Source organism: Phytophthora ramorum, assembly GCF_020800215.1.
Source record: "Phytophthora ramorum isolate Pr-102 chromosome Unknown Phyram_PR-102_s0009, whole genome shotgun sequence".
Lineage (NCBI taxonomy): Eukaryota > Oomycota > Peronosporomycetes > Peronosporales > Peronosporaceae > Phytophthora > Phytophthora ramorum.
Window position 1 is genome coordinate 838482 of NW_027150655.1, and position 18362 is coordinate 856843.

Genomic DNA, 18362 nt, shown 5'->3' on the forward strand with positions numbered 1-18362 from the left:
CGGACTCTGCATTGAACCCATGAAGGGGCATTTTTCGCCAACCACTGGTCTCCAATGCGTCTTTTTGTCCAATCGTGATGCGTCGTAGTCGCAGCTGCAACCTCTGCAGTATCCGTCTGGTCCGACTCAGCGCATTCCGCATTCTGCTCGAAAAGCCTCGCGAGGAAACCTGCTCTGCCACCGGCCACCATGGCGGTGTTCCACCTGTACTCGGCGCTCAACCTGCTGTGGATCCTCTGCAACAGCGCATGCATCAACTTCCTGCAGTTCTGCCTCTGGTGCCTCGTGCGGCCTTTCAACAAGCCGCTCTATCGCCGCCTCATGGGGTGCGTCCGCTGAATGTGGAATGGACCATCACTCTGCTTGTATACACATTCCCTAACGTTCCCACTCCCGTAGGTCCGTGGCGCAAGCGCTATGGGTTGACGTGACGTCCACGAGCTTCCCGCGGACCAAGCTATCGGTCTCGGGCGAGCTGCCGTCTGACCCGCAGCGACCGGTGATCATCCTGGCCAACCACCAGGTGGACGCCGACTGGTGGTACATTTGGCAGGCTGCGCGCTACCATAAGGCGGCGGGCAACGTCAAGATCGTGCTCAAGGACCAGCTCAAGTACCTGCCCATCATCGGCTGGGGCATGCGCCTTTTCCAGTTCCTCTTCCTGCGCCGCCGCATCGACCAGGACGAGGAGCACATTAAGAAGTACATGAATGGGCTCATTACGGACGACTTTCCCTTCTGGCTCGTGCTGTTTCCTGAAGGAACGACCATCCACAGCGAATACGTGACCAAGAGCCAGGTGTTCGCAGCCCGGGAGGACCGGCCCAAGTTCGAGCGAGTGCTGCTGCCACGTACGACGGGCATGCAGATCATTCTGGACGCCGTGGCAGAGGCCAAGCCCGACATTTACGATTTCACACTGGCGTTCCCGTCGTATTCGGGCGAGGTGCCCACGTTTGACATGGGCTATGGACGCAAGGTTGACACGGAAGTGCCGTCGATGAAGTCGCTCCTGGCGGGCCAGGCGCCGCAGGGCCGTGTGGCGATCCACTCGCGGAAATTTAGCTATGAAGACGCCGCGACGGATTTGCAGGGATTTTTGGATGCGCGCTGGAAGGAAAAGGAGGAGAGACTGAACTATTTCATCAAGCACCAACAGTTCCCGGCTGACGAGAAAGCGGTGGAGATTGAGCTCTCGGTACGTGGATGAGAGTGCTACTGTGTTATGAGGAAGAAATGTTAATGTTTGATGACGTGCTTTGCTTGTTGGCTCAGTCGTCGGTGGGAGCTGTCTTCCGACTGTGGCTTGGTATCACGCTGTCGTGCATTATTTTGCCATTCGTGATGATGCTGTTCTTCCCACGTACGTACTCTATATGGTAGCTCAACCTGCGCGATGTCATCACAACTGACCTCAACATGGCGTTGACTCTCGTTATTGTGCTCCAGTGTATTTCGTTTGGGTAGTCTACTGCTTCGTGTACTCGGTTTACGACCGCACCACGAACTTTTGGTGGCCTTACATTTTCAATCTCTTTTTGGAGCGCGCCGCCAAGACTCACGATCACTTCAAGCGTCACCAGGCGAAGTACATGTAAGATGAGCCAGAGAGCCGACTTGGCAATGCGTGTGCTTGCTTGCATTCGGGTATGCTGGAAGGTAGACGCTTGCCCTAGGAATGAATGTCAAAAATGGCGTTCACTTGGTGCCGGTGCGTAATACGTTTGACATTAGTGTCACTTTCACTGAAGATAAGGAAAGTGATCGCGAATTTTCAAAGCGTAGCAGTCGCAGCCACACCAAATTAATTAAGTGGCTTGGATATCAAAGGTTTGAGCGTGGTTGCTACGATCTATCTGCGAATATTTTGTCTTTTGTCGTAGGTGTTACGTGCACAGCGTTGGGCAGACTGTGTTGAAATTCATTCCTCTTCGTCGTCGCTGTCGGAACCAGCCCAGCGCTGGAAGGTGAGTACGAATTCTTGGAAGGTAATAGTGCCATCTCGATCGAAGTCCAGCTCCTTTATCCGCTCATCGCGTATGGCCTTGGATGAGAATCCACTTGCCACGCGCTCGAGACGTCTGGGAGAAGCAACGCCGTTCGTGCCCTGCCGCATTTGATCCAGTACTTCGCTCGTTTGAATGGTGCCACTAGCGTCGTTGTCGAAGAGCAGGTACGCAGTTATCATGAGATCCAGAGCCTTGGCGATGAGCTTGGACGCGTTTTCACTGTCGGCAGGTTGCTCGTCAGGAGGAGTTATCAATGTCACGTCTTCCGGAGCGTGCACGAGCGAGTTTTTGATGGAGTCAAAATTGGTGATGAGGCCCAGCAAGTGCGCGATTGCCAGCGACACGACAAACTCGTTTTGGCTCAGCGAGTTGTCCCGAACCATGTCAGACTCGTAGAAGAGCTCAGACATGTCGGTCTCCTTGATTTGAGCGCCCATGGCGTTGAGAGCTGCCTTGAGCCCCTCGAAGTCCAGTCCATCCTTTTCAGTCTGTTCAAGCGTTAAGATTTTTAACAAGTCAGACCCAAACACCAAGGCACTACTTGTTTCAAGGGGGAGCACTCACACTGGCATATTGGCGGTAGATAGCACGGATGGTGGTGAACGCGTCTCCCACCAACGTGAACTGAAGAACGATGCGCTCAAAGTGAAGAGCTCGACCTTTCTTCGGGTCTGCACGTTGCGTGAGGTTGAGCTGGCGCAGCGTGGATACAATGCGTGCATCGATCGAGGTGGGCTGCTTGGTGGACTCAAGACGGCCCTCGCTCGCAGCTCGCTTGTCATCCTTGGCATGGGTACTAGCTTTGCGGGCTGAACTGATGGTACTGAGTCTCTCCTTCGAGCTCCTGATCGACGTCTTGGATACACCACCGCCCATAGTTTTCGGTCAATATCACACCAGCTCCAACTGAGAGGTGACCGAGCAAGATGGTAGCTGAAGAATTCTCTCTCACTGGATGCAGGAGATAACGCGAAAAGCCAAACAGGGAACGTCCTCGACAAGCTATCCGAGAGCTCATTTTTAGCGGAGCAGCAGGCAGCACAGAGCCTTCGCGTTTGAGGATCGGAAATAGCTATCGTGAGATCGCCTTTGCGCGTCTCTGCGAAGATGATGCCGACAAACCGTTGAGGGAATTTGCTCGTCATCTACGGCCTCGAGGACCTGAAAACCACGTTGGAAAGAGTTTGTCATCCTCGTCGGTTCATTGTGGCTATCCTGTTGACGATTGCTTATCTAGACTAAGTGGAGGGTGGCATTATGGGAGCGAACCCCAGCGCTTTGATAGCTTTGGGCGCGTATTCACGTATCCTCATGGTCGATGACGATGGTCGTTGAGGTGGTATTATCCCATTACTGGCCGCAGCTGAGTCCATGGTGCTCATGTTGTCGTTCAACATGGCCTGAAGCGCTGTAGGACCACCACGCGCGACAATGGCGTCCTTCAGGCTTGCTGCAATTGAATCGGCAAAAATGGTTGAGTGCTCGACAAACGACGTATATGAAGGCAGGAGGTTCTATCGTACCTTGAGATGAAATGTTGGAGACGACCCATACTGCATTGGCCTGGATGCTGGCGCTCTTGGAGCTGAGTAATCGCACAAGTGTATTCACGGCTGTGGACAGCTCGACCACAGCAGCAGCGTCGCTAACTCCACCGGTAGTCATCAGGGCCACACCAAGCAAAGCGAGCTGGACAAGCTGGTCGTCTTGAGTCGCACCGCCACCTTCGGGAGACTGAATGATTTCAAGGAGAGCTTCCAATGCGCCGCAATGTGCCATTCTGTTCCGACACTGATCAGATGAAGCGAAGTTCACCAGAAGAAACAACGCATTCAGGCGGATTGCAGTGTTGCTACTTGAGCCCTCAGCGGCATGTAGGCTTCGTAACACCTTCACGAGAGACTCGACACTGCTCACCAGAGCTACTTCAGGACAGAGCTCGGTAAGTTGGCCTGCGCGGGTCATCGTGGTAAGCGCCTTGAGTGATTCTGCAAGCACTCGTAGCTGTTGAATCGTCGTCGCAGAGGTGGCCACCACCACCTGAAGAACAACATCATACGTCGTTGGAGTGAGCTTAGTCTTGAGTATTTCGTCGGCGAGAAGCATGTTCAAGAATGTCATCACCACCAGAAGCAGATCGTTTTTGCCACGAGTGTGCTTCGACGGCAAAACCGCTGCAGCCATTGAACGGGCTTCATCGGAGATAGCTCGAACGAGGCTCAACAACGCGTGAGAGCCGCCTTGCTCTTCCGACCCGAGAAGAAGTTCACGCACCCCATCAGGGTCTGGGTGATCCTCAACATATTCCGACACCACACGGAACGCTTCCAGCTTGACGTGCAGGTCCGCAGCCCCTAGAAGGTCGAGTGTGACCCGCAAACCCTCTCCTTTGAGCAGGAGCAATCGGGCATTGACCTCCTCGTAGCTTTGTCCGTTGTGCCGCTGCTGTTGCTGACTCTGTGGCCGACGCTGTTGATGTTGCTGAATAATACTGTGACAGTTCTTCCCAGTCTTAATGATGGCAACAAACACCGCTAGAGCATTGGCCACTGTACGGTGTGCTTCCGGGACAGGAACATTGCGTCTGACGTTTTCTACAACCTGCGCAACGACGGACTGCAACAATTCCGCATCCATTTCTGCAGCGCTAACGAGGTGACTCATTGCTCCTAATGCCTTGCGCTGGATAGTGATGTCTTCGTAAGCCAGCAGTTGATCGCACAAATTTTCAAGTATACGATGCGCAACGAGCTTGAGTACCAGTTCTGGGTCCTTGGACAAACTGCACACTATCCGGACAGCGTTGTTGTGCACGCTGAACTCACCTGCGGGAGGTTCCCGTCGAGTGTACGCTTGATGCGGCTTCTCGACGACCAGGAACTCGCACAGCTTTGGTAGCAGGTTCGAGGACACGATTCTTCGGCTCACAATCTGGCTGCGTGCACACATTTTGCCAAGCAGGGCCAGCACACAAGCCTCAATTTCGCAACGGCGCGGTGTTGCAACCAGCGGTGAAAAGAGAATTTGTGCCAGTACAGGCACAGTGGCGTTGCGCACCAGTGCATCCAGGCAAAGTGAGAAAGCACAAAGGTGTGCTAGAGCCTGCAGCGCATGTAAGACCACGGGTAGATGCACCGATTCGAGTGACTCAATGAGCAGAGATACGTTTTCGGGAGATACCAACGAGGCACGGAGGTCTTCTTGTGCTGCAATTCTGGCAATCAAATGTGCTGCATGAGCTTGCGTACCCGCACTATCAATTGACGGTGTCTTCGTGATGGCGTGTGAGCTTTTCTTTCCTTTAGTATGGGTATTATCGTCAGGACCTGCAGCAAGTGCACCGAAGAGAACAGCAGCGATACCAGGAGCTTCACCAATTTTCAGCAGCACCTCATCGTGCGTACGTGCTGCACGCGAAAGACACTTGAGCGCCTCAGCATGTCTGAAGGCCACTGCGCGTTTAGAGTGCCGCCAACTTCCTGATGGAGGTCGCTGCTGCGAAGTGGGATCACAACCGCATTCGCGAAGAAGAACTGGAATCGCATCGAGATTAAACAGGGCTGTGATAGCTGGGTCGTGTTCGGAGAGAGAGCTGAGAAGTTCCCAACTACATCGAGCCTGGAGTTCTGTTGCTGGCGATGCGTGGAGATGCCACAATATTTGCTGCATTGCACGCTCGTAAGCCGCACTTGCAGCACGCCCAGCGTCTCCGGTCCGTTGCAGTATTACGAGAACGCAAAGTAACAGGCGTGCCCGTACACCTTCACGCAAGCCATTATCAACTTGCACGTATAAAAACTTGAGCAGATCAATGAGAACTTCATCGACACTAGCAGTCGCCTCAGACCCAGGAGCAGGAGTATTGACCGTCATTTCCACGAGACTGAGGAAGAGCTCCATGGCGCCATCACCAATACCATTCTCGCTGTTAATACGAGCTTCGCATCCACAGAGCGTGGGTGTCAATGGCACTAAGAACACGCGCAGCAGCCCAGCATATCTGCATAGATCAGCGAAGCAGTCAGAGCTGTTCACTGCAAGCCAATGAAGCAGAGATAGTACTTGCTCCACGAGCCGTAGATCGTCACATCCAGGCTGCGCATTTGTGTCAGATGTGGACAGGTGCCCATTTACCAACATGAAGGCATTGTAGAGCCATCGTGAGTCGACCTGCCCAGCAACAACTTCAGCCCCACTAGCTTGGACGTTCTCGTCCAGTTGGGCTCGGACGAGATCAGCCAACTCCAACACCTGCGCGATTTGAGCTAGTGATAGTCGCGGGCGCTCCTGGAAATCATTATCTTCACCTCCGCGCTGCCTTGCGAAAGCAACCGCAAGCAGTGCATTCAAATCCCAGCGGGCAAGATACAATTCTCCAAAACTGCTTTGCAGTAGGCTAGGGTCTGGTGTTGGGCTCCAGCCAGCAATCTTGACCAACGATGCAAGACAATCGCTGGCAATAGCAAAGCCAAGCTGGTCGGTTGCCTCGGGTGCCAACTCAGTCGATGCAGCTGCTGCTTGGGCCTTTTCGGCATCTGCCACCAGGTACGTCATGAAGGAATCAATAGCCTGCTCCTTGGTCGGTGCGTGTGTCAGGGAGTACCGCTCAAGGAAGCGCAGCAAGTAAGCCACGCGCTCTTGGCGTTCCGTCTCATTCTCCACACCATCAAACTGAGCAAGTGCTCGAGCAAACTCTTCATTAAGATCAGCGCTGTATCCTAGCATGCCCAACAACGCAACTGGCAAGGCCTTATCCTCGGCTGAAATCAACGGGTTATTCTCCATAGCTTTGCGAACTCCAGCAGCCTTTATCTCATCAATGAAATGCCCAGTGCTAGCTAACAGCAGTAGCAGCTGAAGGACCAAGTGCCGTGATCGATCAGCTTCTCGCTCCGGTATGTGGAAAATCTGAAGTAGTTTAGGAAGTAACGCAACGATGCCATCAAATGTAGAGCACCCGGTAAGTACAAAGGTATCCCCCCACGCTTCACATACATCCATTAGTGCTTGCAATGCACCCTCAATCACGCGTACTGATAGTACGTCATGTCCACGACTGAGCACCGCAAGACATCGCGAGCACAGATCATTTCTTGGCGGAGCAAGCAACTCCTCCGTTTCTTCTTCAGCAATGGCCAGGTGAGTAACCACAGACAACATCCGACAGGAATTCCGTAAGAGCTCATCCTCAGGTTGCTCTATGGCTCCCACCCAGTTGAACCAGTCGCGAAGTAGACACAACCATGTCGTATTTGAGGCTTGAGCCGTGAATAATGCTGCAAATGCAGGGGTTACAGGACTAACACTTTCCACGACGCAGGTCCAAAGCATAATGTCCTCGGAATTCAGAGTCGTATCCGATGACTTGGTTATAAGACAGAAGACAGGATGTACGAGCAAAAGCTGGCGAATCAAAACGATCAATGCACGGCGTGAATCTCCTTCAGACCGGAGCATCTCGGAAATGCCTGCCCTCATGGTCGAAGTAGGTGGACAACTTGAGTGCACGAAGCTGAGGTATACACTCAGAGCTCTTTTCAGAGACTGGTTTGCACCTTCAGTTTCTCCTAGCAAGGCTTCATGAGCATACGATGCCAACAGCGTTAGCAGTTTTGCCAGGAACCGCTGACTGACGATGAACCCCCGAGCGATGGACACATATAACACCTGCGTGAGGACAACAGCTAGATCCGAGGCTCGCTGCGCTGCATCACTTCCTGATTGTGTGAACACGATCAGTAGCTGCTCAAGAATTTGGTTGTCGCCCACAGATTCACGGGCGCGCTCCGGGTCGTTTTGGAAAGCAGACACCACGATGCGCTCTGCGATGTCGTGGTGCTGGCGGGATGCACTTACGAGCAGGACGGTGAGCAGCTCAGCGAGCAGTTTCGGAGACAACGGGAAGTAAAAACTCTCCTTGGGCTTGTCGGTGTTTGTTAACGAGAACGCACCACGAAGTATACGCAGCGCTGGAAGTTGCTCTTTTGGTGTCTGGTGCATTGCCACACGTGCTTCAAGTAAAGGCGCCAGACCCAGCAGTTCTTCTGGATGCCAAGCAAACTCGCTCTCTTGATCGTGTGCAGTATCCAGCAAGTTAGCAAGAAGTTTAAGACCACGCGTGACCTCCACCGGAGCTAGACCATCATCTTGCAAACTATCGTCGACCAAGTGTTGGCTGACGATATCACATACCCGTGTCAGAATCTCGGGTGACGAATGGTTAGCCACGTCAGCGCATCCGACAGTGCTCATCAAGTACAGCAGCAGCAACGCGTCTCGAGATATGGTTGGTGAGTTTTCCCCCTTCTTGATATTAGCCTTCTCCTCTGAATTTTGAAGCAAGCTTTCAAGTAACACCACCAGCGGTTCACTCTTGGCGAGATTGGACCGTAGCTCCCGGTCTGCCTTCGCCAAAGCCAACAACCCTGACAATGCCAATCGTCGTTTAAGCGGCAGCGCATGCTTCTTGCTCAGCCACGCCGATACTTTCTCGTCCGTGAGTACGCAAGACAGAAAGTGTGCTGGTAGCTTTGAGGCAGCAAGACCGGGTGCTACGGTCATGCCAGCAACAGCGAGGTTCGTGAGAATTTGCACGGTTGTCTGAGCGCCTTGCACATCATCATCTTTCTGTTGCTGAATGCTCAACGCCAGCAAAGGCAAATGCCCATTTGCCTCCACGACGCGTTCTGGTCCACGCAACGCATGCGATAACTCGGTCAACAGCGTACAGGTTAGCGTGAGCCTTTTGCCAAGACTATCCCAGTTTTCTTGCTTCTCAGTTGTTGCATGGGTATCGACCCACTCTTGTACAAACCCCACTAACCGCGTCACGCACCCTGGGGCGCCCAACAAGAGCGCCTGCACCTCCGTATCACCTCTTGACAAGTCTAGAATCAAAGCCAGAAGGAGGTTTTGCACTTTGATGGTTTTAGCTAAACACAGAGCTGCCACAAGTGCAGCCACACCGTCTGCGACGATCAAGGCAACACGAACTCCGCGCTGCCTTATAATCGTAAGCAGCAGTTGAGCAGACGGAATGGCAACTGCATCACTCTGTGACCCGACGAGCGTGAGAAGAGCAGGAATGTCTTCACCACTGTTGAACAAGGCCGCATACGGGGAGGAGGGTTCTCCATTTCCTACGAAAGCACGGATCAACTCAATCACAAACCGACCCAAAGCCGGGAAAGTCTCCACCACCGACAACCAGCGTTCCAAAGGTAGCAACTGAGGAAGCAGAGCTCGTTTTCCTTGCGCCAACGTTTCCACAGATGCTTTGCATACTGCCGTACTGCTTCCAAAAGGGCAGCCAAACACATTGAATAAAATTGAAAGCAACATTTCACACCACCGACCCGTGCGTTTTGCAGGACCGTTGTCGCCATCCAGTAGACGACAAATGCGTGGTAACAGCTCCAGGTAGCGTACATGCGCTGCTGGAGCCGCCGAAACCCTGACAAGCACGTCTAATGACAAATGGAGAAGCTTCGGTGCCTCAGAGGCATCATTTTCTAGCGACACAATGCAGCTCGCAGTCATGTGCTCCACGATGCCAAACAGTTTTGGCACTACTTGAGCCACATCGAAAGCGAGGACGACGCCTTCTTCGTGTGAAAAGATCACATGGAGCATGGTACACGAGTCCTCAAAAACGCGGCGATCAAGCACCAGAGATGCATCACCTCGTTCCTGCACAAGGATGTCGCTTGCAGCGCTACTGGCAGCGAGGTCGGCCAAGATGAGAATGCCATCCATGCCACATAACCCTGGTAACGTTGGCATATTCGCTGCCATGAGAGCTAGGATCGGTGTTATACGTGCCTGCAAAGGCCTCGACTCGCTCTGCAGCAGTCCTTTTAACCGCGCAACCGTGCGGTCCGATGAGAAGAGCAGGTGGGTCTCTTCACCACGCAGAGTTGTTAAATGGAGCATACAGCGCAGAGCCTCGTCTAGTATTTGCCGATCATGCAACATCACAAGGCTATCAAGCGCACGAGGCACGCGAAGCCCAAGAGCACGATCGCTGAGGCGTAGTGAGAACGACATCATCCGTCTGCAGACTCGCAATGCGTGAAACACGATATCAAATTGCAGAGCCCAGTCCGCCCTGGCACGCTCTGCGGATTCGATGCTCCCTCCGTTCAGCTCTTCTTCATTGCAGGCAGACTCTTTTCGAATGAGCACCAAGCTCTCTGGCCTACTTGGTAAGTGTCTACCGCTGAAATGATGCAATGCGGTCGCCACAACATCAATGAGACCACGAGGCTCATCTCCACGCTGAATTCTTGCTACGAGATCGCTGTTTGCTGTCAGAACGCTCAGACAGCTATAGGCATCTCGCAGCTCGCTCAACGAGGTTGATTGAGGGTCTTGAGCAAATACTTGCATCCATTCGGCTAGTTGTAGCAGGATAGCGCTCCATCGCTCACCTGGAATATCGTCATGATCATTATCCCCGATCAAAGGAGTATCTACACGACCTTGCTCTTTGCCTGTAAATTTGTTCACCAAAGGTTCATCCAAAGACCACGAGTGCATTTTGAGCAAGCGTGCGAGAAGCAGCAGCGCAGGACGCCGAATGCCAGGCTCCACAGCCTCCAAAAGGGAAGCAACGGAAGTGCATACTCGCTTTTGAACGAGGTGGCCGAGTACTGTTCGCGCTTCTGGCTCTTGGTCCGTGGCTGTTGTCAGCACAGCAAGCACATCAGAGGTGACAGACGTTGGCAATTTAAGATATTCAGGACTGCGTAGGCCACACCCGATGAGTACGTCAAGGCCGTGGGCATCACCCCACATCCAGGCACGCACACAAGTGGCCGTCGTCACGATTTCGGCTCGTTTCTCAGCTTCAGCTTCTAGAGAGGACGGAATTTGCGGTTTTGCAAGTAGTGTTAGCGTCCAGATACTAGTTGCGATGCTTTCTGGTTTAACGCGTTCATCATGAGCATGGTTTATTTGGGCCAGCAACCTGGAAACCGCAGCACGTTCCAGACGTAGTCGTGGGGCATGACCAAAGAATGCCATGTACCCCAAAGTCTCCGTAGCCATGAGCTGTACCATCTCCAATCGATCATCGTAAGTAGGAAGATCTGGCAGCACCAGAGATAGTAGTTTTCCAATGGCTGGTAGATCGCTAAGCGACGATAAGGCCCGCGTCACAGCTTCGTCCATGACTAAGTGCTGAAGTGAGCGCATTGTATGCAGCAGCTTCAAAATGCTGTCATCGCTGGTAGATAAGTTGGAGCAATTCAGACAAGACAACAGGAATGGCAGTGGCTGAATGGTGCCGCCAGTGATCAATAGCACGTACGCACGACTTGCTGGCGATACTTCCATCACATCTGCGAATGCTCTCAATACAAGTAAAAGTAGTCGCGATTGCTGTTGTGTCTGAGGCGCAACCAAAACGCGGAATAGTGGAGCCACCAGATCAGGAGATGCCTTAAGGTACGGAATCATTATCGGCAGCGCGGTTAGTCCAGCGAGGGCTTCTGCAAGCTGCTCACGTTGTGGATCGGGTAGCTCGGGTGTACCGAGACCAAGAGCTTTCAAAACTAGCGAAAACCCTCCAGCTTGTACCAGCAGCTCGCGGTTGGGCATTTGTGCCGACAATATGCGGATGATCATCGCGAGGGACACTGCAAACGCTAGGACAAGAGCTTCACCACCCTCCACTGGGAACAACGCGGGGGCCATACCCGACGCAACCGAAAACCAGAGCTCGAAATATGCAACGAGGACTTCGACACCGCCTTCTTCTGCGATGACCTGCTCGTCGTAAGCGGCTGGACACAGTTGACGCACAGCGTCAATGCATTCCCACGCCAACAGCGATAGCGGTGTCGGTCTAGCCGTGTCGTGCAGCTCCTCGACATCTTCTTCCGCTTCGGGTGGTGGCAAACGTGGCAGACCGACACGGAGTAGATCCAAAAGCAAACTGGTGAACTCCAAATCAGATAGACGACGCACTGCTTGCTCGCCAAGTGCCTTGCAAAGTCTCGTTGCTACTTGGACCGTGTGGAGACGTCGCTTTCTCAATATTTTGTCGGCAGCCGCATCGATCTCATGATGAATTGGGTATGGCAAACTCTCGCTCTCTTCTGAAGACACCGTGATATACGAAGGTAATCTCGCGTACACGTCATTTTCGTGCAGGATGACCGCGATTCTCCGCGTGCCTGCAATACACGCAAGAAGACCCAGGACGGTATCGTCGTTTTCACCCAGAACCCTTTCCCCCAGCTGCAGCTCCTGCACCATACGTCCAAGTGCCTCGCCACTGTCTTCAAGAGTAATGGTTGTCTTGTGTTCTTCCACCGTGACAAGGAGAGCGAAAATGTGCAGCACATTTCGAATAGTTTTTGCATTCGTAGCTTGATGAACGAAGCACGCTCGGAGCAGCGACACGGTTTTCTTGGGCAGGAAAAACTTGAGCGAGTCATCAGCCAGCAGTGCCAGCACAAGACGACTCAAATTCTTACCCAGCGTCTGAGGATGCAGTTGCAGCAGTGGCGTGAGAACGTCAGCGATAATTTCTTCGCCTTTGAGAGTTTGTCGTACGCGTGAGAACTGCACCAAAGTGCCAAGTAACCGCACTGCTCGATCGAGAACACGATCGTGCGGCACGTTTGCAGGCTTGCGGAGAATACTATGCACCAGAGTAGCTGGCACATCAAGAGCCAACAGCTTTATCGGATTATCACCACGCGCTGCCAACTTGGAGAGAACGTAGGCGGCTGCCTCAACCACCACCAGGCTCGTAGACGTTAGCAACTTGGACAATGCTTGAAGCGCTCCACGTCTAGTAGCTGCGTCCTGGAGTGCGTGATGGTCTTTTAGCCAGCATGCCAGCGTATAGCATCCGCAGCGCGCAACGAGTTCACTTGAGTGGAGTAGTGCCTGACACAACAGAGCAACAGCTAGGACATCCACGACTTTCGCGGTGCGGTAGTGATCGGCACAATTGCTCAGCACTAGTAGCGTTTGCTCCAGCACAGCCGTCTGCAGACTGGGAAATGCACTGAAGTCTAGCAGTTGCGTTTGTGACTCGATCTCAGCTTCTCCAAGCTCGTCGCTTCTTGGTGAAGCACCTCGGCCGCTCTCACCCTTCCTAGGGGAATTTCTCGCCATGCTTTCGTACATTTCTTCGTCATCAAACTCCACTTGTTCGCCACGAACTGGCCACGAATCGTTATTATCCGTAGACACAATGGTCGAATCGTTTTGTTGATTTTTGCTGGAGGAGACAGCATCAACATCCATTTCTTCATCCTGTGACATCAGTCGTGTGACTTCCTTGTCCGAAAGATAATCCTTCATCGGTGTAGACAATGCCGATACTGCTAGCTGTAGCAAAAGCAGTAGCGAGCCCCCGCGTTGGTCTCTTGCCTCCGCAATACGTGACGCATTGGAGGAAGCGAAGGATAAATTCGCAAGACACGTGATGGTCAATTCCACTATCTCCAGCTCATCTGCCCCACTGGTGCCACCAAGTCCAACCCGTAGACGTGCTAGAAGAGCTTCTACACACTCAAGGAGACCAAAGCGCGTCTTATTGAAGGACTCGCGGGTGAGATGACGAATCACGAGTAATGCGGCTCGAGATATGCGTGGGTTGATGTGAGTGAGCAGCTTCACGACAGATAGCACGTCCACACAGCGTGACAATTCGAGTGCTTGCGCTGGCATCGGCGCCAACTCTCCCAATACCAGCATGGCACTTTCCACGATGGCACCGTTCGAACCTTTCAGCAACGCGCTTAGCTCAGCGACGACAGGAGCCTCGCACTGAAGAAGAAACTTTCTGTTGGCGTCGTTGCCTACAACGAGCACAGCAAGAGCTCTAGCTGCACCCTTCGCGACACCAAGTGCCTCGTGATGAACAAGAGCAAGTAGCTTCTCAAAGCACACCTTTCCACCGAGTTTGACCTTGTTACCAGCGTGTGATCCAAGCTTTACAACCGCTAGCAGTACATTCTCCAGAACATGGCGTCGCTGAGAGGACAGGCGATCAATGAGTGGCGCAGCAGCGCCTACTGCCCCCAAGCGTATTTTGTTTGCTTCGTGCCGTGTTGTTGCGTGTGCTACGAAGAGAGCCGTGTAGCGCTGAAGCCCAGGAAGTTCCGATTGCAGGGCAGCAATGACCGCTGACAAAAGAGGTTCTCTACCCTCGACCATGATGGTGCCGCGATTCTCCGGTGCTTCAGCCAAGTAGGCGAGGAGTTGTGCCGTTGGGACACGCACACAGCCACTTGGGTGGCGCAACAACTTGGTGAGCAACGGAACAATTCCAGCAGAGACTAACCGCCGCTGGTTCGTGCTGCTTGCTAGTGCTCCCATCGCAAGCGCACGGGCCCAAGCTGCACAAAGTATTTCGTCATTAGTATCATCAACACTAACAAGTCGCACGAGCTTAGCAGACTGGTCACACTCCAGCAACTCTGTCTTCGCTGCTCGTGCAGCTGGCCCAGAACCCTCACACAGTGCTGCAAGGGCTTGAAGCCCTTTGATCTGCAAGTTTCGAGGCACACATTGGTCCTCCGAGTCTGCATGAGCCGTCGTTACTAGTTCCACAAGAAAACTTGTTGCTCCTAATTCCTGGAATTGCTGACGATTGCCATCATGTTGATATACCAAGTGACGCACAAGACCACAGACTCGACGCTGAACAGCATTCTCAGGTCGGTGCTGCAGAGCTCGCATTACCACCGAAGCACCGTTTGCGTCAAACACAAATCGCGGAACCCCTGGCTGTTCACAAGCAAGTCGTTGAAGCAAATGCAAACTGGCACGGGCTACAGGAGCGAGAGACGAATCGGCATGACGAAGTGCAAAGTCCACCATTTTAGGCGTGGCCACGACTCGCCTTGCCGGTGCCTCACCTTCGACTGGAGTCTCCGTCTCCGTTTCATCGTCAATTTCAGCTTGTGCTTCGACGTCAGTAGGTGACCGTACTGCACTACAAACCCAAGCTAATGCGTCTAGTGCCTCAGCAAGTAACTCGGGGTTTAATGCGGTCGATGGCGAATGCAGCAGCAGTAGCAACGCCTCCAACAGCCTGTTTTCAACTACCACGTGCTGAATCGCTGCATCCTTCCGGGCAAGCAATCCGAGGAATCGCAGTACATGACGCTGTGGAAGGACACCTCGCCCACCGGAGGCACGATCTCGATCACGCAGGAGATGCTGGATAGCGTTGAGCACCACAGGAACCGCTAAAGTTCGACGCAAACCTGGAGTCTTCGATCGAGCAAGCTCACTCATCGTATCAATTGCAAGCCGTGCAATCGGGTCACACAGGTGTGGGAATAACGTCATAATACACAGGAAGTGAGGCGCTGTCACGATGGACTGCTTGGTGATCTCGCAGCACGATGCTCGGAAGGTACTTCGGATAACCCAGTACAGAGGCTTTAGGCTTGGTGGCACAGAGCGCTTTTCTTGGGCTTCCAAGGCTTGAGTGCTGGCAGCTAACGTCTGAATCAGCGCTATAGAGTGCTCATCGTTAGCTGGCTGACTGTCAATGCACCGCTGTAACAACTGAAGAAGACCCGGCACCGAGTCTGAAAGCTGAGCAAATGCGATACGTTTGTCCTCGTACTGAAAGAGGTTGCCCCAAACTCGACATGCCCCAACAGATACCATGAGATCCACACTTGAGGCTGATAGCAATTTTGCTAGGTGGCGCTGCGCCGCTCGTGACGGAATATCGCGCGAGTTCAATCGTTTGAATAGCCGGCGTAGCAATATAGCGGCTAGAAGTTGGACCCTCGTGCAGAGTGAGGCCTGCAGCAGGTTGGCGATGCGATCTGGGTCACTGGCAAAAAGCTGCTCCAGTGCACGCGCATTCTTTCGTGCTGTGAGGCGTTCTAAGAAGCCAAGGACCTGTTCATGTAGGGCTTCAAGATTGAGTCGCATGGCAACACTCAGCGCTTGGTCTACAAAGAACTTTGAGGAACTCATATCCTCACGGAGTTGTGCTGAGTGAGCAGCTAACGCGGCAAGCAGAGGCGCAAGACCAAGCAAATGCTCCGGTTGATGGTTCTGGAAAAGGACTCCGAATATCCGCAGCGCATCGGGCGTTGTCTCCACCAGCTTACAAAATGACAAACTGCTGCCAGGTACATCAACATCATCTTCGAGCGTTGGGGCAGGTTCGTCTTCTGCGATACCAGTGCATTTGCAGCCACGGTCACAACTGCAGCACTCGAGGAACAGCACCAACAAACTTGGCAAAAATACTGCACTTGCACCACGGAGATACTCCAGCATTCTCGACACACTTCCCGCTTCACACATACGCTCCTTGACGTGAGAAGCTGTGCTGAGTGCAGCCAACAACTTGAGAGCGTAGGTGGATCCTGCACCAAACCTTGTAATCGCTCGTGCGTACACATGTGGTAAGAAGTCGGAACCCTGCATGTCTTCACAGGTCGCGATGGTGCTAACACGCAGCGGCTCCGGGGTTTCTGACAAAAGTTCCGGGTGTACCAGTGCGCCGGCGCGTAAAACCAGTGATTCGCTAGTGACGGCCGCTAGCGCAAATATTGCGAGACTCGCTACGTTCTCATCACGCCTAAGTCCGGTCGAGGCAGGTGACAAGATCACCAGCTGCATGAGGCTCTGTGGTCCATCAACTTGAAAGAGTATTTGTCGAACGCGATCGTTTGCATGAATTGCTACAATACCCAGCGCATAAGCAGTAGATCCCAGCACCTCAGGCGAACCACCAACCAGCAGCTTAGCGAGGATCCCCAGGTTGGTCTCTGTGCAAATCGCTGCGTGGAATATGCTGGACTTGGCCAGACTCGCGAACAGAAAACTCGTCGCGCTCGCTGCTGCAGACCGTTTTGCTGCACCTCTCAAAGTTTCGAGCATGCGACTCAGTGCTGTCGTCGTTTGCTCACGAGGAAAAATTGTGTCCGTCTCATCAGCAATCAGCGACAGCGCGAAAATGACGGCGTCCACGCTGGGATTCGAGGGCGTCATGAGGCGCAAGAAAATGTCGATGCAACCGAGACGCAGTATCTCGGCTAAGTTTTCCGCTGGGCGTAAAATGGAAAGCGTGAGAGAAAGGAAATAAAACGTAAGAACACTCGCCGTACCATTGGGGAGCGATAGACCGATGCACATGATGGCAGTCTTCGCGATTGCCGTCTGCTGTGAATGTACCAGGTCCATCAGCACGGATAACAACTTGCATGCTGGCAACTCGACTTTCACGGCGGCTGCAACAAAATGACAGAATTCGGAGGTCATTACTCGCTGCAGGATGGAGAAATGATACGGTGACCCACTCTGCTGCAGCGTAAGTCGTAGAACTTTGAGCGATGCTAGCACAAGCTCCAGATGTTCACTCTTGGTCAACTCGGCGAGACGAGGTATGAGTCCTGCCTGGCAGAATGGCAGTATGACACTCGCTTCAACCCAACGTCAGATACTCGAAGCTGTGACGATGAAGAGCAAGTGAAACGTACGACTGCCAGCACAGAGAGCGAAGATGACTTCAAGTGCCAGATGTGTCGCTTGTCGGTCTTGGCTGTCAAGCAGGGCCATGACCTTGTGCATCCCTTTCACAGCAAGGAAAACCTTGGCCACCGACTCTGCAACAGCACGTCGCACAGTCAACAAAAAGTTGCAAAGCCCCAACACAGCTCAATCATTGCGGCTCACCTCTCTGGACAATCCGAGAGAGAAGTGCAAGCCCGGCACTTCTTGCAATTGGATCGACGCTGTCTACGAGTGCGACTAGTGGAGAGACCCACATATCGTCCAGCAGGGTCGGGATGATCACCAAAGCTTCGTGCGGGGTCTATAGATCCCCGACAATCAGCCTCCACTAGACGTATAACATTGGAAAGCGATATAACCACCCACCAGTTTCTTGAAAGGGTCTCGAGGTGCTGAGCTGCGCTCGCTGGGGCTGTGTGCTTTGTCGTCGGCGGCTTCGATCTCCAGAACGTCGCTGTCGTGCTCCCACCAGGGACCAGTGAGCCACAAGGTCTTCTCCACTCGACGCAGATATTGGTACACATCGGCCTGCTGCGAGTCCGACTGGAGGTTCGGCGACCCAAAGAACGCGTCCAGCGACTGGGACGCCCCCATTTTCGAGTATCGGGATCCAAGGCGAGAGTCGCCGATTGTTTCGCTGGTCGACCACGACCCTTTGCTCGAGCGTTGAAACGGTGCATATTCAAGTGGGTTGGCGAGCTGAACTGCTCTGTGCTAGCAGCTCGCTCTACTCCTAGAGGTAAACACACCCAGCTTCTGTAGGACACAAAACTCATTCACGCGGATCGAATTGCTACTGGACCTCGTTCACAGTGTCGTACGAAAACGACACGTCAGTGGAGG

The 18362-nt window shown here is 53.2% G+C and overlaps 3 protein-coding genes across 3 annotated transcripts; 1 reads left to right on the forward strand and 2 right to left on the reverse strand.

Moving 5' to 3' along the window:
* Positions 1–189: 189 nt before the first annotated feature.
* On the forward strand, positions 190–1598 carry KRP23_9975 (putative acyltransferase; the record flags this gene model as incomplete). The annotated part of the gene is made up of 4 exons (XM_067895597.1): positions 190–326; positions 400–1198; positions 1276–1363; positions 1450–1598. 4 exons carry the CDS (start codon positions 190–192, stop codon positions 1596–1598), a joined length of 1173 nt encoding a protein of 390 aa, XP_067741798.1.
* Positions 1599–1921: 323 nt separating this feature from the next.
* On the reverse strand, positions 1922–2885 carry KRP23_9976 (putative calcium-binding protein CML22; the record flags this gene model as incomplete). Its single annotated transcript, XM_067895598.1, has 2 exons — positions 1922–2497; positions 2574–2885. 2 exons carry the CDS (start codon positions 2883–2885, stop codon positions 1922–1924), a joined length of 888 nt encoding a protein of 295 aa, XP_067741799.1.
* Positions 2886–3247: 362 nt separating this feature from the next.
* On the reverse strand, positions 3248–18113 carry KRP23_9977 (uncharacterized protein; the record flags this gene model as incomplete). The annotated part of the gene is made up of 7 exons (XM_067895599.1): positions 3248–3459; positions 3533–17053; positions 17114–17236; positions 17306–17428; positions 17486–17611; positions 17682–17820; positions 17886–18113. 7 exons carry the CDS (start codon positions 18111–18113, stop codon positions 3248–3250), a joined length of 14472 nt encoding a protein of 4823 aa, XP_067741800.1.
* Between the last annotated feature and the right edge of the window lie 249 nt (positions 18114–18362).